The sequence below is a fragment of the Emydura macquarii genome, unplaced genomic scaffold, assembly GCF_026122565.2.
Source record: "Emydura macquarii macquarii isolate MOO-44397 ecotype Brisbane River unplaced genomic scaffold, CSIRO-AGI_Emac_v2 contig_3692, whole genome shotgun sequence".
Lineage (NCBI taxonomy): Eukaryota > Metazoa > Chordata > Testudines > Chelidae > Emydura > Emydura macquarii.
Genome location: NW_027133829.1, coordinates 10,864,124 through 10,891,360, shown reverse-complemented (window position 1 = coordinate 10,891,360; position 27,237 = coordinate 10,864,124). Strand labels below are relative to the sequence as shown.

General features: G+C 52.4%; 1 protein-coding gene across 1 annotated transcript; it reads left to right on the top strand.

Annotated features, from left to right (window-relative positions):
• Positions 1–20,690: 20,690 nt before the first annotated feature.
• Positions 20,691–27,013, top strand: NPM3 (nucleophosmin/nucleoplasmin 3). Its single transcript, XM_067537161.1, has 6 exons — positions 20,691–20,834; positions 22,524–22,609; positions 23,628–23,747; positions 24,552–24,645; positions 25,171–25,281; positions 25,588–27,013. The coding sequence occupies exons 1-5, from the start codon at positions 20,759–20,761 to the stop codon at positions 25,272–25,274; spliced, it is 480 nt and encodes a 159-aa protein (XP_067393262.1). The 5' UTR covers positions 20,691–20,758; the 3' UTR covers positions 25,275–25,281; positions 25,588–27,013.
• The last annotated feature ends 224 nt before the right edge of the window (positions 27,014–27,237 follow it).

Below are 27,237 nucleotides of genomic sequence, written 5' to 3'. Positions count from 1 at the left end.
GCTCAAACTGTTTCTTATAACCCAGGAGTCCTTGGCTTGTAGTCCTAAGCTCAGACTTCACTGCCTTGAGAATGCCTGAGCATACAGAGAACTTAGAAAGTATTGTTGCATGGTACTGACTAGGAAGTGCGGTTGTTAATGTACTCTAGACCACTTTAGTACAGTAGTGGAAACCCAGGGCAAACAAGCTACATGCCTTCTAGCACACTTGCCTTGCATATTGGTAAATTAAACTGTCTCCATGGAGAATTATTTCAGCCAGTAGTAGAATGAGAAATGTCAGTTAACCCCATCTCAGTAATTGCTCCCGTTTAGTTCTGAAGTGGGATCCCATGCCTTTGATTGGAGGTAGAGAAACTTCCATTATCATCTCCTCAGTGACCCAGGGCACTTGAATATCTTCAGAGCTAAGTTGGTTCTCACAGTGGGAACCTGTTGGGCACGTTCAGTAACGTACCTCCTCATACATTTGTGAAATCTCCTGGGCAGTTCTGTGGTTGGAATAACTTTGGAGTGACTGCAGTGTTGTTCCAGAAGGAAACAGCACTGAGCTTTTTGTAACTGAATGTTAAAATGCTAATATTTGCTCTAGCTGCTTTTATCTGCAGTGCTACAGCAGTTAGGGAGAACTTCCACTCTGGCTGCCTCTCAGTGGCTTGGAATGACCCCACACACCTTCCTTTGGACTCAAATAAGATGCTCTTCAGCCATTGCTGCATTTTCTGTTGTTTTTCCCGCCTCTATCCTTGGTCGTCTTCTTGCTTGTAGTGTATTTGTAAAATGTTTTATTCTTACCATTTTAGGTCCCTCACTAATTTAATCTCGTTTTGTGCTTGGGTTTTCTAATTTTGTCCCTGCATACTGGTGCTGGGGGAGGGGGGGGTTGTTTTTGTTTTGGGGTTTTTTTATTCATCCTTTGTAATCTGATCTAGTTTTCCACTTTTTGTATTGCTCTTCGGGTTTCAGGCCGTTGACGATCTCCTGGTTGATCCAGGGTGATGTCTTACCACGCTTCCTGTCTTTCCTATGCTTCAGGATAGTTTGCAGGTGTCCTTTTAATGGTAGTTTTTTTTAAAAAAAAGGAGACAACTCCCCTGAACATTTTTCCCCCTCACACTTGCTTCCCAGAGGATCATTCCTACCAATTGTTTGCTAAAGTCTGCCTTCTTGAAGTGCATTGTCTTTATTCTGCTGTTTTTCCTTCCTACCATTCCTAGGGGTATGTCTACACTAGACATTATATTAGGTTGATTTTCAGCCATCGCAGTAATTACCGCAGTGGTTCATGTCCACACTACCCTCCTTGGGTCGGTGGTGCGTGTCCTTATCAGGAGCATTTCCACCAACCTAAGAGGGGCAGTGTGGGGAGCTGAGAGCCCAGTCTGTCAGCTCTGCTGGCAGCTCCCTACCGGGAGCCCGGCTGCCCCACAGGTTCCTGGCAGGCTGCCCGCCCCTCGCCGCCACCCCCCCTCCCCCCAAATTCCTCGCTAAGAGCTGGGGGAAGCTGCCTGGGACTTCTCGCCCTGACTCTGGGCATGGAGTGGGGGGCAGCTGGGCTCTAGTCACCCACCTTCTTGTCAATTTCACAGCTCTAGTAAACCTATGAAATTGACAAGAAAGACAACAGCCAATGTAAGGAATGCAGTATCTACACTGACATAAGCCCTATGCCTTTCATTGAGGTATTTTATTATATCAGCATAGCAGGGGGAGTTACATCAGTAGACGAAGCATTTCAATGTGTACACCTCTACTGTTCAGTCAACAAGCTTTTTGTTGACAAAACTCGGTAGTGTAGACCAGGCCTCAGAATCATGAACTCCACCATTTCATGATCACTTTCACCCAAGCTGCCTTCCATCTTCAAATTTTCAAATCCTCCCTACTTGTCAGAATCTGATCTAGAACAGCCTCTCCCCTACGTACTCTCTCTCTCCACCTTCTGTAATAAAAAGTTCTTCGAGTCATGTCCTCATGGGTGCTCCACTGTAGGTGCGGCTACACCTCTGCATCTGGGATTGGAGATCTTCAACAGCAGTGCCCGTCAGACCGCATATGTGCACCTTACCTCCCTTGCACTTTGCGCAAGAAGTGTGTATATATAGCGCTGTGCAGTCCGACCCCATCTGTTCCTTCTCTACCACCTTTGTACTGGGACAGAACCCGTTAGCCGAGTCCGTTTTCCTTCTAGATTACTTTAGATAGTGCCTAACCTCATAGTATACGCTTTTGTTTAGTTTACTGTTTCCTCTCCTTTCTCCTTCCTATAAAAAAAAATTTCCTTACAATTTATTTCTCTAATTCTAGTTACTAGATTAGTGTAGATTTCCATTCTCCTGCTTCCCTCCCCTCCCGACCTGGAAGCTACTCCCTCATCCTTATGCCCGGCTCCCTTGGGTTTGAGATTCGTCTCATGCGTGGCCACTTTTCCAATAACGGATGGCTGCACACAGTGTAGCTGCTGCCTGGGAGAGGAACACATTCCCCAAAAGTGCTCCTAATGCCAGGGCTTAAAACAAGAGTCAGAAAGGACAGGAACATTAGGTTAAAACTTACTCTAATGAAGTCCCTCTCCATGCCCAATGAAAAGAAAAACATCTTTGGATTGGGCAGAGGGTAAGAAAAGAGCTGTCCCTTCCTCAGCTTCTGAGGCGCAGCCCACAAGAATGCTATCCCTGGCTAGATCCGTGGCCTCAATGGTTTGACAGGGGACACAGCTCCACCCTGAGACCGAGTACCTCGGGTACTGTCTCTAAGAAACGGTCTAAAGACCCTACTAGGGCAGAATGACAGCCATCAGCACCATTCTTCATCTTCAGCACGAGTGCCTTTCTTGGCACTGACGAAGCCATTGGCACCTCTACAGCAACATCGGCACCGAGATCCTCAACACCGAAAAAGTCTTTGGCCCTGAAACCCTCGGCACCAATAAAATCAACAGCACCAAAGAAATCTCTGGCACCACATGCTGATCTCCCGAAAACTTACACCTCTGCACGGTGCACTCTAGCGGCACTGATGGTGAGGTATCCACCACTCCAGGAGTTCAGGTACCCAACATATTTAAGGGTATCTGACACCCCATTCTCCGCTACTCAGGTGGGACCTACCCAAAGTCTCGCCATCACCAGAAACAAGACACTCTTCACTCTGCCTTCAGGGATGGCAGCCCGTTTCCATAACGAAGCTGAAGAAGAGGAAGAATATGAAGAATCTATTGCCCCTTCAACATCTGGGCAAATGGCACCCACTTACCATGCCTCTACCCTCGCACTACTCAGGGAACCCAGGCTTGGCAGAGAGCTCTGTGGATGCAACCACATGTCCCTCTTCCTCCATACTGGGACCCCAGGTCATGTATAGGGCATGATTTGGCAACGCATCAAGACAACAAACTCAGATGCTTGCATCTCTCGCATGTCTGTCAGCCTCCCGACCTCCAGAAATAGAACTACCCCAAATACCAACGGAGGAAAAGGAACAGGAGGATGAGGCCCCACCCGGCCCTATGTTTCTCCTCATCATCGCTGGATGAGGCCATCATACCTCCTCTTCCCACAGTGGCCAGCAGCTTCAGGCACTGTTCCGCAGAGTGGCAGACTCGTTGCACCTTGACCACCTCCAGTGGAATGTTCAACAACATGAGCTCATAAACATCCTCTATACCTCCTCTACAGCCAAAATTGCCCTATCTATCAACAGGCTCTACTTGAACCAGCAAACCTCTTTTGGCAGAGACCCCAGCTTCCATGCTATCTGCAAACCTGCTGAGAGAAAATACTATGTACCGGCAAAAAATGCTGAGTTTCTATTTCTGCATCCCATGCTGAACTCGCTCGTGGTGAATGCAGTGCAGAAGGGCCACCAGTATCAATCTCGATTGGTCTACCCTGAATGAGATGGGAAGCATCTAGACTTATTTGTACAAAAATCTTGTTGTTCAGCCACGCTCCAGTTGTATGAGGCCCTTATGGCTAAATACAATTACATGAACTATTTCAAGCTAGAGGAGGTTTGTCAGGACCAAGTTATGGAACTGGTCCAGCCAGAACAACGTCTCCATTTCAGCCGAGTATCTCCCTGGCATCAGAGCACCACCATGGACATGCTGAGCAGGACATTTTTGCACAAGCACAAATGGGAGCTGGACATGAGAGCGTTCCAACCCATATTCAACTGGTGACGTTGCCCTACGATAGACCTTTTTGTCACTCAACACCACACACACTGGCCTCAAATTTGCTCCAGAGTAGGACTGGGATGTGAATTCCTAGGGGATGTGTTCCTCATAATCTGGAATGCACCACTCCTTAACACCTTCCCTCCCCTTCCTCTCCTGTTCCGAGTCCTATGCAATATACAGGAAGACTGAGCTCATGTTATACTAATAGCCCCAACACTGCCATGGCAAGTTTGGTACACTTACCTTCTTTGCATGATGCTATGTCAGCCTACATGGTCCATGTAGCTCAGTATCCTGACTTCCAACAGTGGTCAATGCCAGGTACTTCAGAGGGAATGAACAGAACAGGCAACTATTCTCCTGACATCGTAGCTTCTCTCACAAAGATGTGGGACACATTCATCACCCCAACCCTCAAATGCTCCATCTCAAAGCATGTTTCCTTTGTGGTTCCAGGATCCAGAAATAGTCCATTCAGAGGCAGTGAAACAGATACTATTGAATAGCAAATGTGACATTACCAGATGCATTTACACACACAAGTGAAATAGATTCCAACACTGGTGTGCTCCACAGCAGGTCAATGCAGCACACGCTTTGTTACGACTCATATTGGACTACGTCCTCCAACTCAAACAGGACAGATTAGCCAACAGCTCTATTAGAGTACACCTGGCTGCAGTTACCGCCTTTCACTACCCCATCGATGGCCACTCAGTCTTCACATACCTTCTCACAAAGCGTTTCATCAAGGGCATTCAAAACCGATACCCACACATACGGGTTCCTACCTTGAACTGGGACCTGAGTCTTGTCCTACGCTTTTTGAGTACACCCCCATTTGAATCAATGGCAACCTGATCGCATTTACACCTAGCAGTGAAAATGGCCTTTCTTGTCACTGTTACATCTGCCCAACATGTGGGAGAAATCTCAACCCTCATGGCATACCCCCCATATACGGTGTTTCATAAGGACAAAGTGATGCTTCGTCCACACCCAAAATTCCTACCTAAAGTTGTAACATCTTTTCACCTCAATCAACCCATATGCCTCCCTCCCTTCTTTCCCAAACCACTCAGTAACCAACAGGACGCAGCCCTTCACACTTTAGATGTGAGGTGTGCACTATCATTCTATTTAGATAAAACCAGGTCATTCCAAAAGTTGCCACGACTTTTCATATCCACGGCTGAAAAATCCAGAGGCACCACTATATTCAAACAACGCCTCTCTAAGTGGATGTAACAGCGCATACATCTATCTTATGAACTTTATAATAGGCAATCACTTACCTCGATACAGGACACATGATCAGTATTAAGATCCATTGCATTTCTTAATAATGTTCCCATTACAGATATATGTAAGGCTGCCACATGGGCAGCGTCAGATATGTTCGACCAGCACTACGCCGTCATGCATGACTCTTCTACAGATTCTCTTTGGACATAAGGTCCTATCCTCGACCATACATGCTGCTGTGAAGCCCCAACTTTCCAGCTAGGGGCCCTGCTTTGTAGTCCCCTACAGTGGAGCATCCATGGGGACATCACTTGAAGAGAACGTTACTCTCCTAGTGCAGTAACTGAGGTTCTTCTAGATGTGTGTCTCCATGAGTGTTCCACTACCCACCCTTCTCCCTTCTGCTTCGGTGTGCAACACAAGTTCTGTGGTAGAGAAGGAACTGAGGGTGGTCTGACCTCACAGCGCTATAGAGATGTCCCCCACAGAGTGTGAGGGGGAGAGGTGCGCATGCGCAGTCCCATGGGCACTGCTGTTGAAATCTCCAAACTCAGGCGCAGAGCGCTGCCACACCTGCACTGGAGCACCCATGCAGGGGACACATCTCGAAGAACCTCCGTTACTGCACAAGGTAAGTAACCTTTTCTTCCCTCTAGTGTGTTCCAAGAACTTACTGGATTATCTATGCCTTGCTGTATTATTTTCCCAACAAATGTCTGGCTAGTCGAAGTCCCCCCATCACCACCAGATCCTGTGTTTTTGGATGGTTTTGTTGTCTGAAAAAAGCCTCATCCACCTCTTCTTCCTGGTTAGGCGGCCTGTAGTAGATCCCTATCATGACCTCGCCCTTGTTTTTTACCCTTTTATCCTTACCCAGAGACTTTCAACAGGTCTGCCTCCCACTTCTAGCTTGACCTCGGTGCCAGTGTATACGTTTTTGATATACAAGGCAACACCTCCCTTTTTTCCTCACCTGTCCTTCCTGAACAAGCTGTACTCTTCCGTACCAATATTCCAGGTATGTAAATTATCCCATTGTGATGCCAATTATGTGATAATTGTGATTATTTGCTAGCATTTCTAGATCTTCCTGTTTGTTCCCCATACTTCTTGCATTAGTGTACAGTCATATAAGATGTTCATTAGATTTCCCCTCTATATTCCCTCTTGTCTCTCCTCTGTCCCTGCTATGATTGCCCATCCTTCTCCCCCAGCAAGATTGTGACCCAGCAAGATTGTGACCCATCACCCAGGTTCTCCATGTTCTGGACTTACCTTTGGGCTTTTGTCTCTTGCCCCTGCTGAGCCTAGTTTAAAGCCTGCTTTACCAGGTTGTCCAGTCTGTAGCAAAAAATATTCTTTCCTTCTCCTTGATGGGTGGACCCTATCTCTGCTCACCAGTCCTTCTTGGAACAGCATGCTTAAATAAGCCGACAGGGCCAATTTTACAACGAAGCTGCAGAGGAAGAGGCGAAGTGGGCAGATTATGACCTTAAATGTGTAAAGGCTTGAGAATCTGTCAAGCTGTCCTGCAGTGGCTCGAGCATGGGTACCAGCTTCAGGGCAGACTGTTTGTTAGGAAACAGCACAAACCCCACATTGGTCGAGAGTTCTATACTTAGATTTTACCAACCAATTATCAAGTGAAAACTCCTCAAGCACTATAACAGCCTTAACATGGCGTCTCAGACAGTCCCCTGGGGCACTTACACCAAGGATCACAGCAATATTCAGGTTACTCCCAATCCCAAGGGGCCAGTCACTTACCCCAGCTTAATTGCATTTCAGATCTCACATGGAAGACAACGCTGTTAGTTTGTTATGGGACTGGCTATCTAAAGATTTATTCAGTAGGCAAAGGAAAGGAGTTATTTACAAGGTTAACGCAGGTAAGTAAATGAGTTCCAGTCTTAAGTTTAAAATAATAATAGAGCCTTTTATCGTAAGCAAGCTCTGTACGTCCTTGACGCCTAACCACTGGCCCTACAAGTCCAAGCAGCATAAAGATGCAGCTTCCTCAAGGTAGGGGATTTTATCCCTTCCCCTCCTCCCCCCCTTCTGCTTCAAATTGCAAACTTGGTGGGAGGAATTCACCTGCATGTGTCTTCTTCCTGGGGGTTGGGGGAAGAGCAATCAGCCAAGTCTTTTGTCCTCCTCGATGTTCAACAATAGTTCAGCTCTCGACGAGTCTTCCTTGTGGGGAAGACATAACGTCTTCTGTTGAAGATCGATACTTTATTTACACTAATGTCCCTCTCCTGTCTGGTGATGTACATGTAGGAGAGTAAAGAGTTAAAGCTGGACAAATGGTCAGGCCTAACCTACAGGGAACGGGGTCATGGCACAGGCAAACCTTGTTTCTGGTAATTGGTATAAACTCTAGTTAAAGTCGTGTTATCTTTCTTCTTTTCCTCCCTTCCTGGCCATCTGCGCAGGGAATGAGGCTAGCAAAATAACTATCTCCCCTCCTGTGCAAGACCTTTGGTGCAAAGAGGGCATTATCTTCTTTCCCTCCCTTGTCTATTTTAAAGAATGCTAGTTTTCAAGGTGATGTGCCTGCGCTCTGTGAAGTAATTCTGTAAACAACAAACGGGCGGGTATAATTGTATTCATTATGTAGTTGTTAATATTCATTTTATAGTTGTTAATGTAACCAAATAAGGGTCTATGGGGAGTTGCTGGAAATGTATACATTTACATACTGTTATGGATAAAAGGATTGTAAAGTAAACTTCCCCTCCTCTCCCCCCATCGCTCACTCGCGGCGGCGAGCGTGGAATGAGCAGGCAATAAAGGGCAGCCATCAACTCAGTCTGCTCCTGGGAGCCCCTGTTCCTTATTTCTAACAGTACAGTCACAGAGGCTTATGCTGCTGCTGCTTCTTCTTACGGCTTTTCTCGCACTAAGCAGGGTCGCCAAAAAGGTTCATTATGGTCCTTCTCCATCCAATACGATCTTGTGTATCTTCTATCTTAAGTCCAACACTTTCCATGTGTCTCTTCAGCACATCCTTCCAACGGGTCTTTGGCCTTCCTCTCTTCCATGGGTCCAGGGGGCTCCATTTCCAACACTCTTCTCGTCACATGGTCCTCGCCTCTTCGCATTACATGTCCATACCATCTCAATCTCTTCTCCTTCAACTTTGTTGCTACCTCTATCACTTTCAGAGTCCCTCAAATGTACAGAGGCTTATGCTACAAATGCTTAAATATTACTTTTGCAATATGGAATAAGTGAGATTAATGTTGGCACCGGTTTACACCGTCTAAGCACTGGCCCATTGTTATAGCTCTCATGCCTATTTTACCAATAGTACCACACCGGTGAATGGGATTGATTTCAGCCATGGGTTTCAGTATTCAAGTGAGGTATGGGGACCATGGCGTAAGTAGGCACCTGGTTTGCCAGCATCATGGAGCTGCATCACAGTATTGGTATAAACAATGTGGGCCAAGGCTCTGCCTGGTTCCCTCAGTCCCTGGGCCTAGTCATGTAGTTTTATCGTGGTTTCATCCATAGTGAGAAGAAGGTTTCAGAGCTGAATGATGTGCTAGAATTTAGATGGAGGCGGATAGGTGATGTGACCGCTCCTTGCCTGTCACTTTCATTTCTGGGTGCCATGTCTCCAGAAAGATATTAGGGGAGAAATAGCAGGTGCAGGGCGCTGGAGGGACCGTGGAAGAAAGATTGAGTTCACTAGGTAGAAGATCCCATATAGCCTGTGCAAGCTGGGCCTAAGTTCTGCGGCCCTGGGATGGTGGAGTGTGTCCATAAGGTGGGAAGGAGGTCTTGGACAGCTTCTGGTCTCCGCAGCGAATGCAGTAGCAGCTTCTGCCGGCCACTGGTGCTTCCCTCTTTCACGTAGCTCCAGTCCCCAGCTGTCACCCTGCACCGTTGCAAGCTGCCAAGCAGGGAGAGTGGGAAGATGACAAAGACTAGCAGGGTGGGTCCTCTTCCTCCTGCTTCTTCCTGACAACCCAGCTTTCAAAGTGTGATGTGGAGGCGAGGAGTTGCGGTATGGGGACTGAAGTGAGCCAGCTGTCCATACCTCTTCGCCAGCCAGGGTCTAGACTCCTGCTTCCAGCCAGGAGGTCACTTTTTTCCCAGCTCCAGCGGAGTCTAGAAAGATATGAGACGAGGGCTAAAGGGCAGGATGGGATTATTTTTAGGGGCAAAGATTGAATTTATGGCCAAGGTAAGGATGGAAAGGTGTATTTTGAGAGGAGAGGCTTAATATTTTAGGGAGGAATATGATGGGGATTTTTTTGTAGGAGATGTACAGGCTGCCCAGAGGCCTCTGATTTTAAAAGGGCCTGGCCATGGGCGGCAGCTGCAGCTTTCCATGCGGGAGGCTAGCTCCCTGGCCCCCCTCTTTTGCCTGTGGCCCCACCCACAGTCTACACCTGCTCCACCCCTGGCCCCTCTCCACTCAGTCCCCCTCCTTTCTTCCACCCCCCCTTGCTTGGTCTCCCCCGCCACATCTCTCCTCTGCCGTCGCTGGCCATGTGTATCTCTCCCCCTCATCCCTCAGTTCCCCGGCTGTCGCTCAATGCCTGGGGAAGGGAGGGGAAAGGACGTGGCAGCGAGTGCGAAGGGGGCGGGGCCTGGGGTGGAGTGTGGGTGGGGCTCCAAACGGAAGCTGCACCTGACACCCAGGGTCGTCAACCTCACCCATCCCTTTCTAGGGGATGGAGGGCCATTAAGTGTTTTGCCCTGGGGCCCGGAATTGCTGTCGGCAGGCCAGGAGATATAATTTGCCTTACAAAGACACTTCTGAAAAACAGGAGCAGTCGGAGTTTGTGAGGAAGCTGTAGAGAACTGGTCCAAAATGAATTTTAAAATTGCTGGCTTCTACCCTCACCAAAAGGGTTGATAAAGTACAGGTAGGAACTGAAGAGAAACAGCCCCCTGAAAGAGTCCCGTTCAGTTACATCACAACAGCAGCCAGCTAACGGGTGACTCATTTTATAAGTGCTCATGTACAAATGCTAAGAGTCTAAATGCTATGAGGGATGAAGTTGAGTACGTGGTATTAAATGAGGATATTGATATAATGGCCATCACAGAAACTTGGTTGAATGAGGATAATCAATGGGAGACAATAACAGCAGGATCCATAATATAGAGGAATGAGGGAGTAGGTCATGCTGATGGGGAAGTGGCGCTGTGTGTGAAAGAAAGCTTTAGAGTCATACAGTAAAAATCTTAGATGAATCGAACTGTACCAGAGCATCTATATGAATAGAAATTCCATGCGTGAATACTAATATAGCAGTAGGAATACACTAGTGACAGTCCAGTGATGGTGATTGGGAAATGCTCCAGGAGATTAGAGAGGCTATAAAAATAGCCTAATAATAATGGGGGATTGCAACTATCCCCATACTTAGTGGATACATGTCCCCTCAGGATGGGAGACAGAGAAGAAATTTCTAGTCACCAGCAATGACTGCTTCTTGGAGCAACTAGTCCTGGCAGCCACAAGGGGAGAGTAAATTCTTGATTTAGTCCTAAGTGGACACAGGATCTGGTGGAAGAGGTGATTATAGCTGAACTGCTTGGTAACAGCAGCTAGACATAGTTACATTTAACATGTTGGGGGGGGGAGATACCAAAGGGGAAATACCACACCACCGTAGCATTTAACTTCAGAAAAGGGAACCACACAAAAATGAGGAAGCTAGTTAACTGGAAATTAAAAGGCAGAGTCACAAAAAGTGAAATGCCTGCAAGCTGCATGGAGCCTTTTTAAAAAACATCAGAGTAGAGGCACAAATTAAATGTATACCCAAAATTAAAAAACTTGAGAGAACTAAACATCTGCCACCATGGCTAAACAGCACAGTAAAAGAAACAGTTCAAGGCAAAAAGGCATCCTTTAAAAATTGGAAGTTAAATCCTACTGAGGGAAATAGAAAGGAGCATAAACTCTGGCAAGTCCAGTGTAAAAGTATAATCATCCAGGCTAAAAAAGAATTTGAAGAACAATTAGCAAAAGACTTAAAAATTAACAGACCTTTTTTTTTGAAGTACATCGGAAACCAGAAGACTACCAAACACCAGTAGGACCACTGGACAATCAAGGTGCTAAAGAAGCACTCAAGGAAGATAAGGTGATGGAGAAGTTAAATGAATTCTTTGCTTGGGTCTTCATTGCAGAGGAGGTGAGGGAGATTCCCACACCTCAGCTATTCTTTTTATGTGACATCTGTGGAATTATCCCAGATTGAGGTGTCAATAGAGGAGGTTTTGGAACAAATTGATAAATAGTAATAAGTCACCAGCACCAGAGGGTATTCACCCAAGAGTTCTGAAGGGACTCGGGTATCAAATTGTAAAACTACTAACTGGGGTATGCAACCTATTACTTAAATCAGATTCTGTACTAAATGACTGGAGGATAGCTAATGTGATGCCTATTTTTAAAAAAACGCTCCAGAGGCAATCCTGGCAATGACAGGCCGGTAAGCCTGACTTCAGTATCAGGCAAATTGGTTGAAACTATAGTAAAGAATGGAATTATCAGACATGTAGATGAACACGATCTATCGGGGAAGAGTCAACATGGCTTTTTGTAAAGGGCAATCATGCTTTGCCATTCTATTAGAATTCTTGGGGGGGAAAGGGGGTGGTCACCAAACGTGGGTAAGGGTTATCTGGTCTATATAGTGTACTTGGACTTTCAAAAGCTTTTCACAAGTCTCTTAAGCAAAGTAAGCAGTCATGGGATAAGAGGGAAGGTCCTCTTAAGATCAGTAACTGGTTAAAATACAAGAAACAAATGGTAGGAATAAATTGTCAGTTTTCAGAATGGAGAGAGGTAAATGGTGTCCCCCAGGGGTCTGTACCGGGACCAGCGCTGTTCAACATATTCGTAAATGATCTGGGAAAAGGGTAAATTGTGAGATGGCAAAATTTGGAGACGATACAAAATTACTCAAGATAGTTGAGTCCTAAGCAAAGGGATCTCACAAAACTGGGTGCCTGGGCGACACCATGGCAGATGAAATTCAGTGTTGATAAATGTAAAGTAATGCACATTGGAAAACATCATCCCAACTATACATACAAAATGGTGGGGTCTAAAGTAGCTGTTATCGCTCAAGAAAAAGATCGTGGCGTCATCGTGGAGAGTTCTCTGAAAACAGCTGCTCAATGTGCAGTGCCAGTCAAAAAAGCTAACAGCATGTTGGGAATCATTAGGAAAGGGACAAATAAGAGAAAATATCACAATGCCACTATATAAATCCATGGTACGCCCACATCTTTAATACTGGGTGCAGTTCTAGTGGCCCCATCTCAAAAAGGATACATTAGCATTGGAAAGGATACAGAGAAGGGCAACAAAAATGATTACAGGTATGGAACCGTTTCCATAGGGGGGAGCTTAAAAAGAGACAGACTTTTCAGCAAAGAGGAGAGACAACTAAAAGAGTATAAAATCATGACTGGTGTGGAGGAAGTTTAATTTGCCCCTTCACATAACACAAGAAGCAGGGGTCACCCAATGACATTAATAAGTAGTAGGTTTAAAACAAATAAAAGGAAGTATTTCTTCACAAAATGCACAGTCAACCTGTGGAACTCATTGCCAGGGGATGTTGTGAAGGCCAAAAGTATAATGGGGTTCAGAGAAGGGTTGGATAAGGTGCATCCATGGAGGATAGGTCCATCAATGGCTATCAGTGTAGATGATCAAGGATGCAACCCCATGCTCGGAGCGTCCCTTGCCTGTGACTGCTAGAAGCTGGGAGTGGGCAACAGGATGATGACCTGTTCTGTTCATTCCCTCTGAAGCACCTGGCCTTGGCCACTGTTGGCCGATGGACACTGGGCCGGATGGACCCTTGGTCAGATCCAGTCTGGCCGTTTTTATGTAGCGAGGTTTATTTTAAATAGGCGTCGTATATTAATGACCAGGTACAATTTACACTTGCTATTTATTTCGTCCTGCTGGTGAGGCTGTCAACTCCATCGAGCTGAATCTTCTCCTACTAGCACGGACGATGGAGTTTGAGGAACAGGCTGTTAAGCTACATCTAAAACAATCCCATAGATACAATACCTGCTTTGGGCAGCCTACGTACTGAGCAACCTCGCGGAATACGCTTTCGTTTAGTCACTAGGTCCCCGTGTTGCTGACTCACAACATCTCTCCATCGTCTCACTTGACAGAATAGTGAAATTTAGCCTGAATTTCTCAAACCAACTCTTCTCTTGGCTTGAACACAGCAGCCTGGTCAACATACAGTTCCTCTGTCGGGTTCAGTGAGCCGTGAGCACCCGGCCAGTCTAACTTCTCCTCAAATTTAGGATTGTTTTGCCTCTTGGTTCTAAGAGGGTTAAGTTCACCACCTGACCCTGTTTCAGTTTCAGCGGATTACCTCAAGTCTTTCTGATTTCTGTACACAGGCACACCAAAGAGCACTGCTGGCTTTTGCACGTAATGCCCGGCAGGTGTCGCAGTACGCTACCATGTCTACAGATGCTTCGGAAGAACCAGGAATTTACAGAGAGGAAAGATAGTGCTGGAGACTTGGCAGAGAACAATTTTTAACAGTTTGTCAATGAAATGCCTCAAGAGACACACACACTCACTCACTCTTCCCCCCCCAAGCTCAGTATTGTCCCCATTCCACAGATGGCTAATATGAGGCAGCGAGATCAACAGACTGTTTTCAAAGGTGCTGAGCACTCACCGCTCCCACGGCCTCAGTGGAAGTTGTGGGTGTTTAGCACCTTTGAAAAACAGGCCCAGGGTCACATCATGAACTGAGTAGGAATTTTCCAGACCTGATCAGATCCGTGGTCAGTCTAACTCAGCCTGCTGTTACCAGCACTAGCCGGTGCCAGCTGCTTCAGAGGTAGGTGGAAGAAAACCTGCAGCAGGTTATGAGAGAACCAGCCCATGGGAGAAGTGTCCTCCTGACCCCCCCTTAGCTAATAATGGCCTACACCCTGAAACGTAACATTTCGTATCCCTTCCATAACTGCAGGGGCTTGTGTGAAAAGGAAGGGACAGTTTGTTAGATTTTTTTTTTTAACAGATCCGATTAAACTGGTACAAAAGTTTGTTTCAGTGGCTTACACCAGTTTTTAATGGATTGACGTAAGCCACTCTTAAACCGAAATAAGTGTCCACGCAGCTTTTTGCGTCCGTTAACTGTAATGGTTAATATTCACGCCTAAAGTTAAAACAGTGCAATTTTCTCATGTGGCCAGCCCCTTATTTATTCCCCTTCCGTTGCTGTAACCACAAGACCACAAAGGACTACTGAATATTAGCTGCAGAGACAGTACCAGGTGTGCAACTTAAAGGTTCCGGTGGTGCCATTTATCCAGCAGTCACAGCTGTTGAAATACACCTAGAGTCCTGGGGGGAGAAGGGGGTTGAGCTTCCTGTATGAAACTGGTTAAGATCTTTTTTATGATGCAACTTTGGTTCTCCTCCTGTGTGCTCCCAACCTGACAGGCCTCAGCCCACCATGCATGCATCCACACCAACTAACTAGAAGTAATCAAGTTCCACGCTTCCACAATCCCAGGAACAATAAATACCCAGAGCCAAAAGGAATTTTCTTAAGGCAGCTGCTCCCAGCTTTGAATTATTAGAGCTGTCTGCTAAAAAAAAAATTAATAGTTTGTTAGTTCCTTTCCTGGGGAATAATTCTTTATGTCCCAGGTCTTTCTTTCTGAACAGAGGAGTTTCTGGGGGCCAGCAGTCAAGAATAAAAAGAAATAAAAAATATAGTCCGAGGTCAAAGCCTGGTTTAGTTTGTGATCAGACGAATGTATCTGGTGGAGGTTTAGTATTACAGTCAAGGCTTGCAGAGCAAGGCGGTCAGTGGTTGTGGGGAATGGCCTTTGTATAAATTAGAGCTGCAGTGATATGGAAATGTAATGCAACTTTATTTTGAACAGTGTCTCGCAAAACGCTCTGCGTGGTGAAACGACACACTGCAGAAAAAGAGGCATGGAAGCAAAGCTCTCGCGGGTGGCACAAGCTGCAGAGAAGAAGGCTTCCTGCACAGCACAGCTGATGGTAAAACTGCGGTGGTGCTAGATGCGTAGGGAGGGGAATTGAGCGAGACAGGCCATGAGGCAGGGTTTAAGAATATCCAGAGTTAATGTTGAACTGTGGAAGGGGATTTTAAATCCCATGCTGCAGGGCTCACACCAAACTCTTAACCATCTAATCCCTGATAGTTTCTTGCATTTCTTTTGTAGCACCTGGTACAGGCCACTCTCAGAGACCAGATACTAGTCCCCTGATCTGATCCTGTCTAGCTGTTCCTATGTTCCTCGAGGCTCTGATGCAGAGAAGGCAATCTCAGATGATCAATGCTGTAGATATATTAAGACAAAAATATTAGAGATTACAAGCCCTAGGTTTCTCCATCTGAATGATAGCACCACACAGTTCTGACGGCTGTGGGCTACACACAGCTCCTTAATGCCAGGCCGGGCGGGCTGAGTGTTAAAAATCCCCCAGAGCTTTTGCAGGAGTTAGCAGCATTAATGTTTTTCTCCTGGTCAAACTCCAGCTCCAGTTGCTGTGCTCTGCGTCTCTGCTGTTTCATTTGGAGATGCGATTCTTCTGCATTTTCTGTTCTACAGTGCAATGTTAAACAGCTGCCACGTACCAGGCCAGAGGTGGCTGTATCTCAGTGATGGGTAAATAGTTCTTAATCTGCAACCTTTAAATCAAGTTGTAAGGTGCTGTGGTAGCGCTAATGGTTGAATGGTGCTTTAAAGAAAACCTATTCTATTCAATAATGTAAACACCTCAAGTCAGAAGCATAATGTTTACTTTATCTGTCTTTAAGAGTTGTCATAATCCATGATTGGTTACATAAAGCATCCCTAGGTGTCCCTACAAAAACACACTGGGGGCTGTGTATCTGAGCACACTTCTGCTTGCTCCTTTCCTGAGATCAGCCAGTCTGGAAATTTACGAGGCTCTCTCTACTGGGTGTGCTGTTCTGTGCTGATCTCTGTTCTCAGGATCCGTCTAAAAACTCCCCGTGGTCTGGCGGTCCCACGGATAAAGCAGGCAGGCTCCATGGGAGGCTAAGGGGGGAAGCGCCACGGGAACCTGCCACAGTCCAAAACCTCTCTGGGGGAGGTCAAGTTTGTGGCTTGTGTCCCTTTAAGGGCTCAAAGCAAAACTTGGTGTTTTCATCTCCAGTGCGCTGGGGTGCCTGGCCCACCCAGGCCAGCCAGCTGGCAGGGCAAAGCAGAGCAGCTACTGGAAGTCAAGCGGGTTTGCAAGCACCATCAACCCTCCTGGTCTAACCATCAGCCAGTGAGCTACTGCCTCGTTCTGTGGCCGGGCTTGGCTCTTCATCCCTCTTCAGCTGGGTTCTTGCTGAACAGACTCCAACTGGACCCCAGCAAGCAGCGGATTTTTCATCCCGCAGCCTCTAACCAGAATGTGATGTGAGCTTGGCGCTGCGGTACGGGTTCACCCGACCACTGCCAGCACCTCCAGAAGAACAGAGTGAAATCTCCCAGTCGGAGGTGTCTGTGCGTCCGTACTGCTGAATCGTGGCCGCCTTAACCCTACGGGCAGCGCTGTTATCAGTGACACCAGCACTTGCCATTCAGAGCCTGGGACGGCAGGAACTAGGGCAAAGTGCTCGCCCAGCTATAGTGACTTCAGCCCCAGAGCACGCCTGTGTGAGAGCCCGGATGTTTTACAGATGGGGAAACTGAGGCACGGTGTCTTGTCCTAGCTCAGACAGCGACAAAGTGACAAGAGCCAGGAGTAGAACCCAGATGCCCCATTCCCTGGTCTTTAAACTCAAGGCCACCCTTCCTCCCCTAAAGATGCCGATGCTGTTTACTAGAGGACTGGAGCTGAGCCCCTTCCAGCACCTCTCTGCATTTCACTGACGCTCACATGGCCTCTGTCCCTGCTGCTTTCCCTTAACCAAGTGCTACCCTTCCCAGCTCCTTTGTTTTCGGCTCATCCATCGGGCCCCCCGTTGCCAACGCTGCTGCTTCCCCTGGTGGGCCTTGCCCGCCCGGGTTCCTTCTCCAGGGTCAAAGACCTGCCAGCAGGGAAGGGGGCCGGATGTGGGGTGACGTATCGTCCATGATGCTGCGGAGCCTGGTACACTGCTCACCTACCATGGCGATGGGTGATACAGAGCAACCCTGCTAGGCTGACGTGGACCCCACAGGCACACTGGGGCGTGGAGACTGCTGGAAAGAGCCGTGACATGGTGCATTGAGCTCTGGAGTATCTAAAGATACGAGTCTCCAGGAGCGCTAGCTCTGGCTGTACGCACAGGGCGGGAAGGAGACGGGTGGCTAACACGACACAGCAAAGCCTTCCGTCGTGTGGCTGGCTGCTTGCCTGCTCCCTGCACCTGCCCACCCACCCCAGCAGTCTGAGGGCTTCTCCTTCCCTGCCCCGCTCCCCCTGCACTTCTCTTTCAAGTCCGACAGAAGAGGCCAGCTGCCAGGAAAACTCATTAGGGTCCCAGCGGGGTAATAACCCTGCCGGTGTCACTGAGAGGAAATAAAATACCATAAATATGACATTTCGCCAGATACCCCCTCCCTGCCCAACACAGCTGCTAAATCAAGTGAGTCCACCTAGAAAGGACCTTTTTTTCTCTTTGTGAAGCCGGCTGGGTGCCCTGAGGCATGAGCGAGGCAGTGGAAACTGCGCTGTGTGGCCATTTGGTTTTCAAATCACCAGCGAGCAGCAAAGCGGTTGCGTTCCCGGAGCGCATTCTGACCTGGCTCTAGCTCTCCACGGGCAGCCAGGGCCTGTGACCAATGCTAGGGTAGTGACTGGTTGCAGATCTCCTGGAAAGTTCTGTCCGAGTCCAGCATGCAGGTTTTGCCAGGGTCAGGCTCTGTAGCTATAGTAATGACTGTATTTTCCACTGCATTGCAGCTACTTCTGGGCCAGAATGCAGCAGCTGTTTAACAGCCCCAGTAATAACACTCTGGAGGATGTTCCATGCAATTGAAAGGTGGCAAACTCAACTGACCGAAGGAAATACTTCTGACATGTTGTATAATGAGTCTCTGGAACTCAAGGCCACGGTATGTTGTTGAGCTGAAGAATTTAGCTTCCACGTGGGATGTTTATATGGATAACAAGAATATCAGGAATGATAATCGTTAATGTTCATAAGGGGAAAAAAGTTTTGGAAGGGATAGAAAACCTCCCTCTTTCAGACATTAGGATGGGACTTTAAAGTCTTACATCTGCTATTGTGGGTTTCTGCACCTTTCGCTGAAATATCAGATGCTGGCCCCATTGGAAACTGGTCATTGAGCTAGATGGACCTTGGGTCTGATCCCGTCTGGCAAGTCCTACATGGATCTTCTCCACTCCAGAATGCTTGTAAAATGAAAAGCTTCACCACCCCTCTCGTGTAAGAGGCGAGTGATACCTCTGCTTTACACCTGGAGAAACCGAGGCACAAACAAATGGTATGATCCGGCTGAGGCTGCAGATAGAGTCTGTGGCAGAAACAGGATTAGTTCACAGGCCTGTTTTTTAGACCAACTCAGTTGTGTCCTTCCTGGTGCACCTGGTCAGTAGAGGAAGCGCTGACTACATTATCCACATGGATCTTAGGAAGGTGATTCCCTAACCCAGAATCTGACCAGAACAAGTCACAGCCTCCATGTTCCTGTGCCTCCTACACTCTGTTGTACAGCCAGAGGAATCGTGTGTCCTAAGCTACTCGGCGGAGGAGACCTGCAATCGAAAGAGGGAACTGCCGGCTGGTAGGGTTACAGAATAATTAGCTAAGTTGCAGGGTGTTTCTTTAAAGCTGTACAGAGGGAGAGATGTGATAGGGATCTGGGGCAGGATCTCTCCAAGGAAGACAATGTGGCGTGGTGGACAGTATTTCGGACTGGCACTCAGGAGCCCAGGATCCTATTCTTGGCTTGGCCACTGGGGTGACTATGGGAAAGTGCCTCAGTTTCCCCACCTGTAAAATGGGAGTCACAACGCTTACCTGCAACGTGCTTTGAGATCTACAGATGAAAAGTGCTATAGGAGAGCGTGATGATATTATTTTCAGTACCATGACCTATTGACTCTGTCCAGCTTAGACAGGAGTTCATTCAAGAAAACAGCTACACGCTTCCACGCAGCTTGAGCTCCTGCATTGTTTACCAGGAACAACACGTTGCCTGGCACTGCACACACCATGCTGCGTTGCTTAGTGGCTGAACAATGGATGGCAAGTAAACAAAATGCACCATGTACCGAACACCACTTACCACTGCAACAGACACACTTCCCTCCTGGCATTTCCCTCTAGTTCTCTTCTAACGGGTCTCCTGCCTGCTGTCCCAGCAGCCCCTGCCGCTACTCCAGGTGCTCACAACCTGACTTTTCAATCCCTTGCAACTTTCTCTTTTGAACTTGAAAATAGGGCTAAATGGAAACGGTTGTTTTATTTATTTATTTAGGGTTTGGCCAATAGATAAAATGCCCTCATCGTGGGGTCTGGGGCCTTTGACAAACCGTTAGCGTCTGTGTCTGATGCTGTGATAAACCCACCCCCTGCCCTGGACGGAAGTCCACGGGTATGCAGCAACCCCGTTTCTTGCTGACACCAGCTAAGCGAGCTGGGCTGTAGCAGGCAGGCCGAGGGCTGGGTTCTCTGGACCCAGCTGGGAACCCAAAGCAGTTGCTCTGTGGGGCCTGTTTTTCTCTCTACTGCAGCGGTTTGGGGTGGGGTGGGGTGGGCTGGGTTGGTTGCGGAGGGGCAAGGCCTGTATTCCCAGCCTGGCTTGCTGGGGTTAGGCCAGGGGAAGAGAACATCACCCTGTTTGTTTGTGTAGGGTCTTTTCTGGCGGGGAGACAGCTTCCCCGGAGGCGGTTGCAGGCAGGGAGGGCCCAGCAGGATGTTTCTGGGCCCAGCACAAACGTGTAAGACGGGGCCCCTCCTGCGTTACAAATCTCCGAGATCTGCAGATCTCCCCGGAGCTGGACCCGGGACAACACGTGTCTCTAGCCAGCCCCGGGCAGGACCCACAGCTGGGCCGCACGTTGTCCCTCCTGGGAACCGGGGTTGCAGCCCGGGCCGGCCCCGGTAAAGTGCCCCCCTCCCCGCACGTGGGGCCCTGCTTGCAGGAGGGGGGCGGGATGGGGGGGACCGGCCCCTGCTCTGCCGGTGCGGGGCAGCGGCGGGGGGACGCAGAGCCGAGCCGGCTGCAGACTCCGCCCGCGGGCGGGGCGCGGCGCTGGGGGCCGGGCGGGGGCGGGCCGCCGGCTCGGGGCGGGGCCGGTCCGGCTCTTGTAGCCGCCTCCGCCCGGCCTGACCTAGCCCGGACCGTCGTGCAGCTATGGCCGCCTTCCTGCCGCCGGGCGGAGCCGGGACCGGGACCAGGACCAGGCTGTGCCTGAGCAACTTCGCGTTCGGTGAGTGGGGCCGGGCCGGGGCCGGGGGGAAGCCGGGAGCGCACGTGGGGAGCTGGGGCCGGGACGGGAGCGCACGTGGGGAGCCGCGTGGGGCCGGGACGGGGCTGGGCTGGGCGTGGAGGGACCCTAGCGCACACGTGGGGGGCCCGGCCGGAGTGGAGGCGCTGGGGAGCACACACGTGGGGGGCCTGGAGTGTGGGGGGGGGCGCCCACGTGGGGAGCCGGCCAGGACTGGGACTGCGGGGTGGGGCAGGGGGAGAAGTCCTGGGGGGTCCAGGGTGTTCGGGCCGGGGCGGGTTTCTTGCGGGAGGCTGGGAACCGGAGTTGGGGGGCTGGAGGGAGACGGTGGGGCTGGGGGTGGTGTATTTGGGGGGTGAGTGTCTGGGGAGTTGGGGTGAAGAGAGAGGCCGGGCCGGAGGAGGGTCTGTGCCTGGGGACGCGCTGCGATGGGCCCCATGGGGAGGGCAGGCCAAGGGCTCTGGGAGGGATGGAGGCACCGTGGGGCCCGGCTGCAGAGCTGGTGGGTGAAAGCCCACGTCCCCGTGGGGCCTTCCTCCAGCTGCCCCCAGCCTGCGATTGCCCTTCTTTCGCTCACTCCCCCCTACCCTGGGAGCTGTCAGGGCCCAGGCACTCCCCACCGCCCGCTGGTCCAGTCCCATCGCAGCCCAGCTGGGGGGAGCGGGGCTCTGCATGGCCCCACGTGGAGAAGCCGCTTGGAGCTATTTGGAGGAGCATCCTGGCACTGATGGGTGCTGCTGGCCCAGCCCCCCGGCCGAGTGTGGGGTGTCAGCGTCTAGTGGGGTTTTTACATTGCTCCCAACTCCTATCCAAGGGGGTCCAAAGTGCCACCCTCCCTGGCTGTGCGTATGGGCTGGGGCTCCTTCTCTGAGCACTGAAATGCAGCTGGCTCTGGGGTGGCTCGCAGCCAGCCACCAACTTCTTCAGCTAGAGCGGCAGGAGGGACTGTAGGGTGATCCCAGCGTCTCCCCCTGGCTCTTTAGCAGGGCCACCCTAGCGGGGTGCGGGGCCCAGGGCAAACCACACTGTGTGGGCCCAGCGCCAGGGGACCAAGCCTGCATTTAGGGCCCCCCACGCCTCATGTGCCCCTCCCCATGCAGGGCAGGAGGGGTCCCTGGCTCCCATGGCACTGACCCTCAGCTGCCCCAGGAAGGGGGCGGGTCTGTACCTGCTGGGGGGGGGAGCATGCCGCTTACCTCCTCCTGCGTGGGGCAGAACTGGGCTCTGCCGTCCCATCCCCCCCACCGCATTTAGTCGCCACGCAGCGCCTGCCTCGCCCACTCCAGCCCCACAGCTCGGCACTGCCTTGGATGGGGCGGCCCTCCCCCCGCCCCCCCCAGTCTGCGTGGGGGCATGGGGCCGACCTGTCACGATGCGTGAGGAGGCTCTGAGGGGCAGCTGCTGCTGCACATTGTGTGCGTGCGCGCGCGCACACACACACCCTGCAGCTTGGCCCCCTTGGTATGCCACTGCCCGGCGCCCACCCAGTCCCAGCCTGAAGCCAGGGCCTTGGCGGTAACCACCTGCCTCCCGCCCGGTCTGGAGCGAGGTCCCCTGAAGTGCGCGGCCCTGGCAGTCGCCCCGATCCGCCCTGTGCTAGGGCCGGCCCTGCTCTGCGGGGGAAGGAGGCTGTTTCTTTGCTTTCATTGACTCCTCGTGTGGCTTCTCCAGGCTGCGAGCTGACGGGCAGCACCAGGTCCTATACGTTTAAGGTAGACGAAGAGGACGACTCGGACCACATCCTGGCCCTGTGTATGGTAAGGGGGAACTCCTGCTCTGTGTACACGGCTACCCTCGCTTCTCTTCTCTCTCTGGCTTCTGCACTGTCCTTCCCTCTTCCCCCCCCGCCCGGCTCCGGCTCACCCTAAGGCAGTTCCCGGCAGGGGTCCGGTGCATGTCGCGTTGGCTTCTGGTGGAGGCTCGTGCTCTGCGTCTCGATGACGATGCTAAGCAAAATGAATGCGGCTCGTCTCGGGCCCTGCCCCGTCTCCAGTGGAGGAATGCTGCCGCTCCGCCAGAGCCGGGCCGCTGCGGGCAACTCGAGGCGTCCTCTGCCCTTCATGCTGGATCCTGCCGTCTCTGCGGGCTCAGGTAGGGAGAGAAGCGGCCTGGAAGTTGTCAGCAGTCGTGGTGTCTCAGCCCAGGGCGCCGTCTGCTCAGCCGCCTGCAGGGAGCGGAGCAAGGAGCGGGATAACATCGCTCTGAGAAGCTGGGGGCAGCAGTCCCAAGATCCAGGGCAGTCTGCTTGATTTATCGGCGCTCTCCTCCATAGAGCACGTTTCAGCTGCCAGCGGTGTGGGCTAGTGGTTAGAGCAGACGCCGAGCGCCTGAGTGCTGGTGTGAGCTCGGCCTGTGAGTTCCTGTCTGTCCTCGGGCAAGTCACTTCATGGAGGAATTGCCAGACTGGCACCCTCTGCCCCATCCTCCTCTCTCTTGACGGGGGCACCAGCTTCTTCAGAGGGAGCGCGAGAGCCCCTTCGTGGGCAGTGAGGGAATAATTGCCACGGAGGGAACGTTATTAGGGGTTGGTTCATGCCCTGATGCAGCAGGGTTCCCAGAGACAGGCCTGTCTAATGTCACGGTGGCGGCTTGCACCCTCCCTGTACTGCTCTGATCCTTGGCTTGCAATGTTGCTGTAAGGTGGTGAGAGGATCTATTCCAGGGCTGAGCCGTCCTGTGCAGTCAGACCTTGGTCGGTTGTGTTGCCTCCCCCTAGAGGTGTCAACTTCTATTAACACCCCCCCCCCCCCCACACCCCATTCTGCTCCCTCCCAGATCTGCCTTGCAGACGGCGCAAAGGACGAATGCAACGTGGTGGAAGTCGTGGGGCGGAACCATCAGAAGCAGGAGATTGCCGTGCCGGTGGCCAATCTGAAGCTGTCCTGCCAGCCCACGGTAAAAGGACCTAGCGGGGCGATCCCTGCGGGGGCTGGGGGCTCAGGCAGGAGTGCCTGCGGGGGCTGGGGACGTGTCAGGGCTGGGTCTGTTCTCTGCCCTTTTACCCAGCCTGCCTGGTTATGCTCGCTGCGGCTCTGCCGGACAGACTCGGGCCAGCTCAGCTGTTTGTGTGTCACCCTCTAGTGGCTGCCGCCCATGGAGGATATAAACCCTAATGCCACTGCAGCAGGTGGGAATCTCCTTCCCCCTCCGGTGGTGCAGCTGGGTGCTCTTGGAGCCCAAAGCCCCTGTTCCCCGATGTCTGGTTCAGCTGGCGACCTGGGCCGTCTGGCTGCATCTGTCTGGTCTCACCCCAGCGAAGCCAGCACGTGGTTTGACGTAACCGTCTTTGCAGAGGAGAGGCTGACCCAGGAATAGCCGGGGGGATGTAGGCTGGGATTAAGGGACATCAACACAGCTGAGGGGGTGGGGAGCCTGGGTTTGCGGGTCAGGAGTGAGAGGCATCGGCAGAGCCTTCTGTGGGGGAAGCCCAGGGCTGGGCTAGCAGGGGGCTGTGGGTCGGGAGGGAGACGCACCGGCGGGGCCGTGCGCGTGGGAACTTTGTTTCGCTGCCCCTCGGTTCCCCGGTTGCTGACCTTCACCCCGCCCTCGCAGCCAGGGCCGCCGGGTGCCCTCTTGGGCTGTAGACCGGGAGCTACGTGGACCCGGGGAGGAAGCATCCCGCGGCCTTCCCTTGCGGTGGGGAAGCCCCGGGCTCATGCCCTGCCGCTCACTGCGCTGCCTCCTGCTGTCTCTTTGCAGCTGAGCCTGGACAGTTTCCAGCTCCAGCTCCCTGTGACCTTCCACCTGGCGTCCGGCTCCGGCCCCGTGCGGCTCAGTGGGCAGCACCAGATCAGTAAGGAGCTGGGGAGGGTCTGCAGGGCGCTGGCCAGGAGGAAAGGCTGACGGGGGTGGGCGGGGGGCTCTGTCCAGGGAACTGGTTCCTCCGGTGGAGGCCGGGGTGCGTGTGCCGGGCAGGCGATGCTCTCTAAAGGGAGTGGGGAGATGGGGAGGGCTTTGCCCGCCCTAGGGCCTGCAGGGGGTCACTGCCTGAACAGGGGCCATGGCTGGGCTGCATCTGCAGAGCTGAGCAGGGGCAGATTCCCGGGTGCTGTCACCTGCCCCCGCCGGCTGCATTTCCCATGCCCTTAGCTGGGTGGCTGTTGAGCGGCTGGCCCCATAACTGGGCCCCAGAGCCACCCCCTGGGCTGCTCACTGGGCCCTCGGGGACTCGCAGGCAGCTTGCGCTCTCCCTGTGGGCGGGGCCCCGCTGTGGCCGGCGAGGGTCGGGGAGGGGGTGCCCCTGTGTCTGAAAAGCCCAGTGCATAGAGAGCGTGAGCGGGAGCTGCCGGTCAGTAAGGGGCCCCTCGGTGTGTCCCAGTGCACAGGAGAGCTCTGTCTGAGGAGGAGGAGGAGAGCGAGGAAGAGGAGGAAAGAGAGATCGCCCCCATCATGCCAGCCAAGAAGGAGCGAAGGAGGCAGTAGCTGAGAGGTGCGTGGGAGGACCTGGAGGAGGCGGGGGGATGCAATGTGAGCACCCCCACATTCCTGGATGCGGAAGCAGCTTCCGGCACAGGCTGGGCTGCTCCCAGAGACCTGCCCGGCCCTGCCATGTGGGAAGGAGAGGGCGGAAGGGCCCCTTTAGGCGGCGGGGGGGTCGTTTTAGCCTCTTCCCCTGAGGGGTTGCGGTCGGATGGCCCCTGGGTGAGCGCTGGTAGCGAGAGGGGCTGTGTTCACCCCCTGCCCTGGGCCTGCAGGGACCAGCCGCCGCCCGTCTCACCTCTGTCTTCGTCCGCAGGTGCTGTGTTGGTTTTGGCGGGAGCCCTGCTCGCGGCCGGCTCTTCTCCTGGGACTTCTCTGCTTTCCATGTCCATCTGCTGTTTGTTTCTTTGGTCCTGTTGGGTTGTGGGGGGGCTCCTTCCCTTGTGGTGCGGGGGCCGGGGCCGGCGGTGCAGGGTGGTAACGAGCTGCTAACCGCGTGTGTAAAGCCGTCACGGGGCTGCTGGGCTGATGATGATGGGGAGATGCACGGGTCCCTGAGTCCGGGGGCGTGCTGCTCTCTGCGCTGACCTCCCCAGCACGTGGAGGTGAGCCGGCAGCTCCACCGCATCGCTCTCTGGAAGCGTTTCTGGGGCGTGTTCCCTGTGCCTTCCTCTGTGCCAATCCACCCCTCTGCTGGGAGGAGGGAGCCAGAGCGGTCAGTTTCACACCCCGCTCCTGGTCGGTTTTGCCTTGCGGCTCTGGGGCCCTGGCCCTGCGGTGCCCTGGGGTGCCCGGTGCTGGGTGAGGAGGTGGAAGAGGAATTTTCATCCCTCCCTCCCCCAAGTCTGGGCCGGGCCGTGCTCTGCTGCTGGGGCCCCGTCGAGCCGGTGTCACCGGATTGTGCTGGCTCTGGAGCTGGGCTGCCTTTGAGTCCCACCCTGCCCCCCGGCTGGCTGGGGGTTCCCCAGCCAAACCCCATCTCTGTATCGGACTACCGACACTTTGAAATAAACGTTTCTGAGCGGGTGTCGACTGGGGAGTTGGTGTAGGCGGGCCCGGGGATTGCCATTTGCTTGTCTTTCCTGACGGCTGCTTGTTACGCCCCAGTTCTGTGAAGACGCCAACCCGTGCCTGGCTTGGCCGTGGGGCTCCTCGCGGGGTCACTTGCCCTTCCCCGTGCCCCCTGCCTCCTCGACACTCCCGCCTGAGGCCGGACAGGGGAGAGCGAGCGATGGGACGTGGAAGGGGCCCTGTCTTCTGTGGCGGCCCGGGGCGGTAACCCGCTGGTGTGACCTGTCAGAGTCGCTGTTAGCGACGCTCCCTGGCGCGGGTTGGGTCCGTCACGCTGCTGGTGAATGGCCGGCAGGAGCGGTCCTGTGCTGGTGGCTGGGGAAAGCCGGACCCCAAGAGAGCTTCTGTCTCCAGCTCCCCTGGATCCCAGCAGCAGCAGCGACCCCTCCGCCAAGGAGAGGTCTGGTCTGCAGGGGAGATCTCAGCTGGGCCGTGGGTTCAGAGCAAGCACTGCGCTCTGCTGGGAAATCCCTTTGCTTGGCCCTCTGCCTTTCCCGGGCTCTGCCCCGGGGTCGGCTGTGCTTTAAAACCCACCTGCCTGGCCCCAGCCTCCGGCCCATCTGCTCCAGCGTCCCCGGCTGGCTCATAGGAAGGTACAAGATGCCCCCTCGTGGACAGTGGCTGAGTAACCTGCCCAAGTGGGAATTTCCTTCCCAGCCCCCTCCCCTCCCTGCATAGGTAGGAGTTGGCTTTTCTCCTCCTGCTGTAACAGGATGTTCCTCGTCCTCACAGATGTCCAGCCCTTCTAAGGTCTTGCCGTCCATGCTGTCTTGTGGCAGGGGGTTCCACGGGCTAATGGTATCTTCAGGTTCCTTGGATCAGTTTAGCATGCCGCCTTCCATGTCCCTTTGCTCTTCTCTTCTGGGGGCGCCTGACCTCAAGTGCCCCTTTGCCC

Excerpts from the sequence above, each read along its gene's own strand:
- NPM3 (XM_067537161.1), top strand. The coding sequence starts at position 20,759 with ATGGCCGCCTTCCTGCCGCCGGGCGGAGCCGGGACCGGGACCAGGACC. Across the intron at positions 22,610-23,627 it reads ACATCCTGGCCCTGTGTATG|ATCTGCCTTGCAGACGGCGC; the intron begins GTAAGGGGGAAC and ends GCTCCCTCCCAG. Across the intron at positions 24,646-25,170 it reads CAGTGGGCAGCACCAGATCA|TGCACAGGAGAGCTCTGTCT; the intron begins GTAAGGAGCTGG and ends GGTGTGTCCCAG.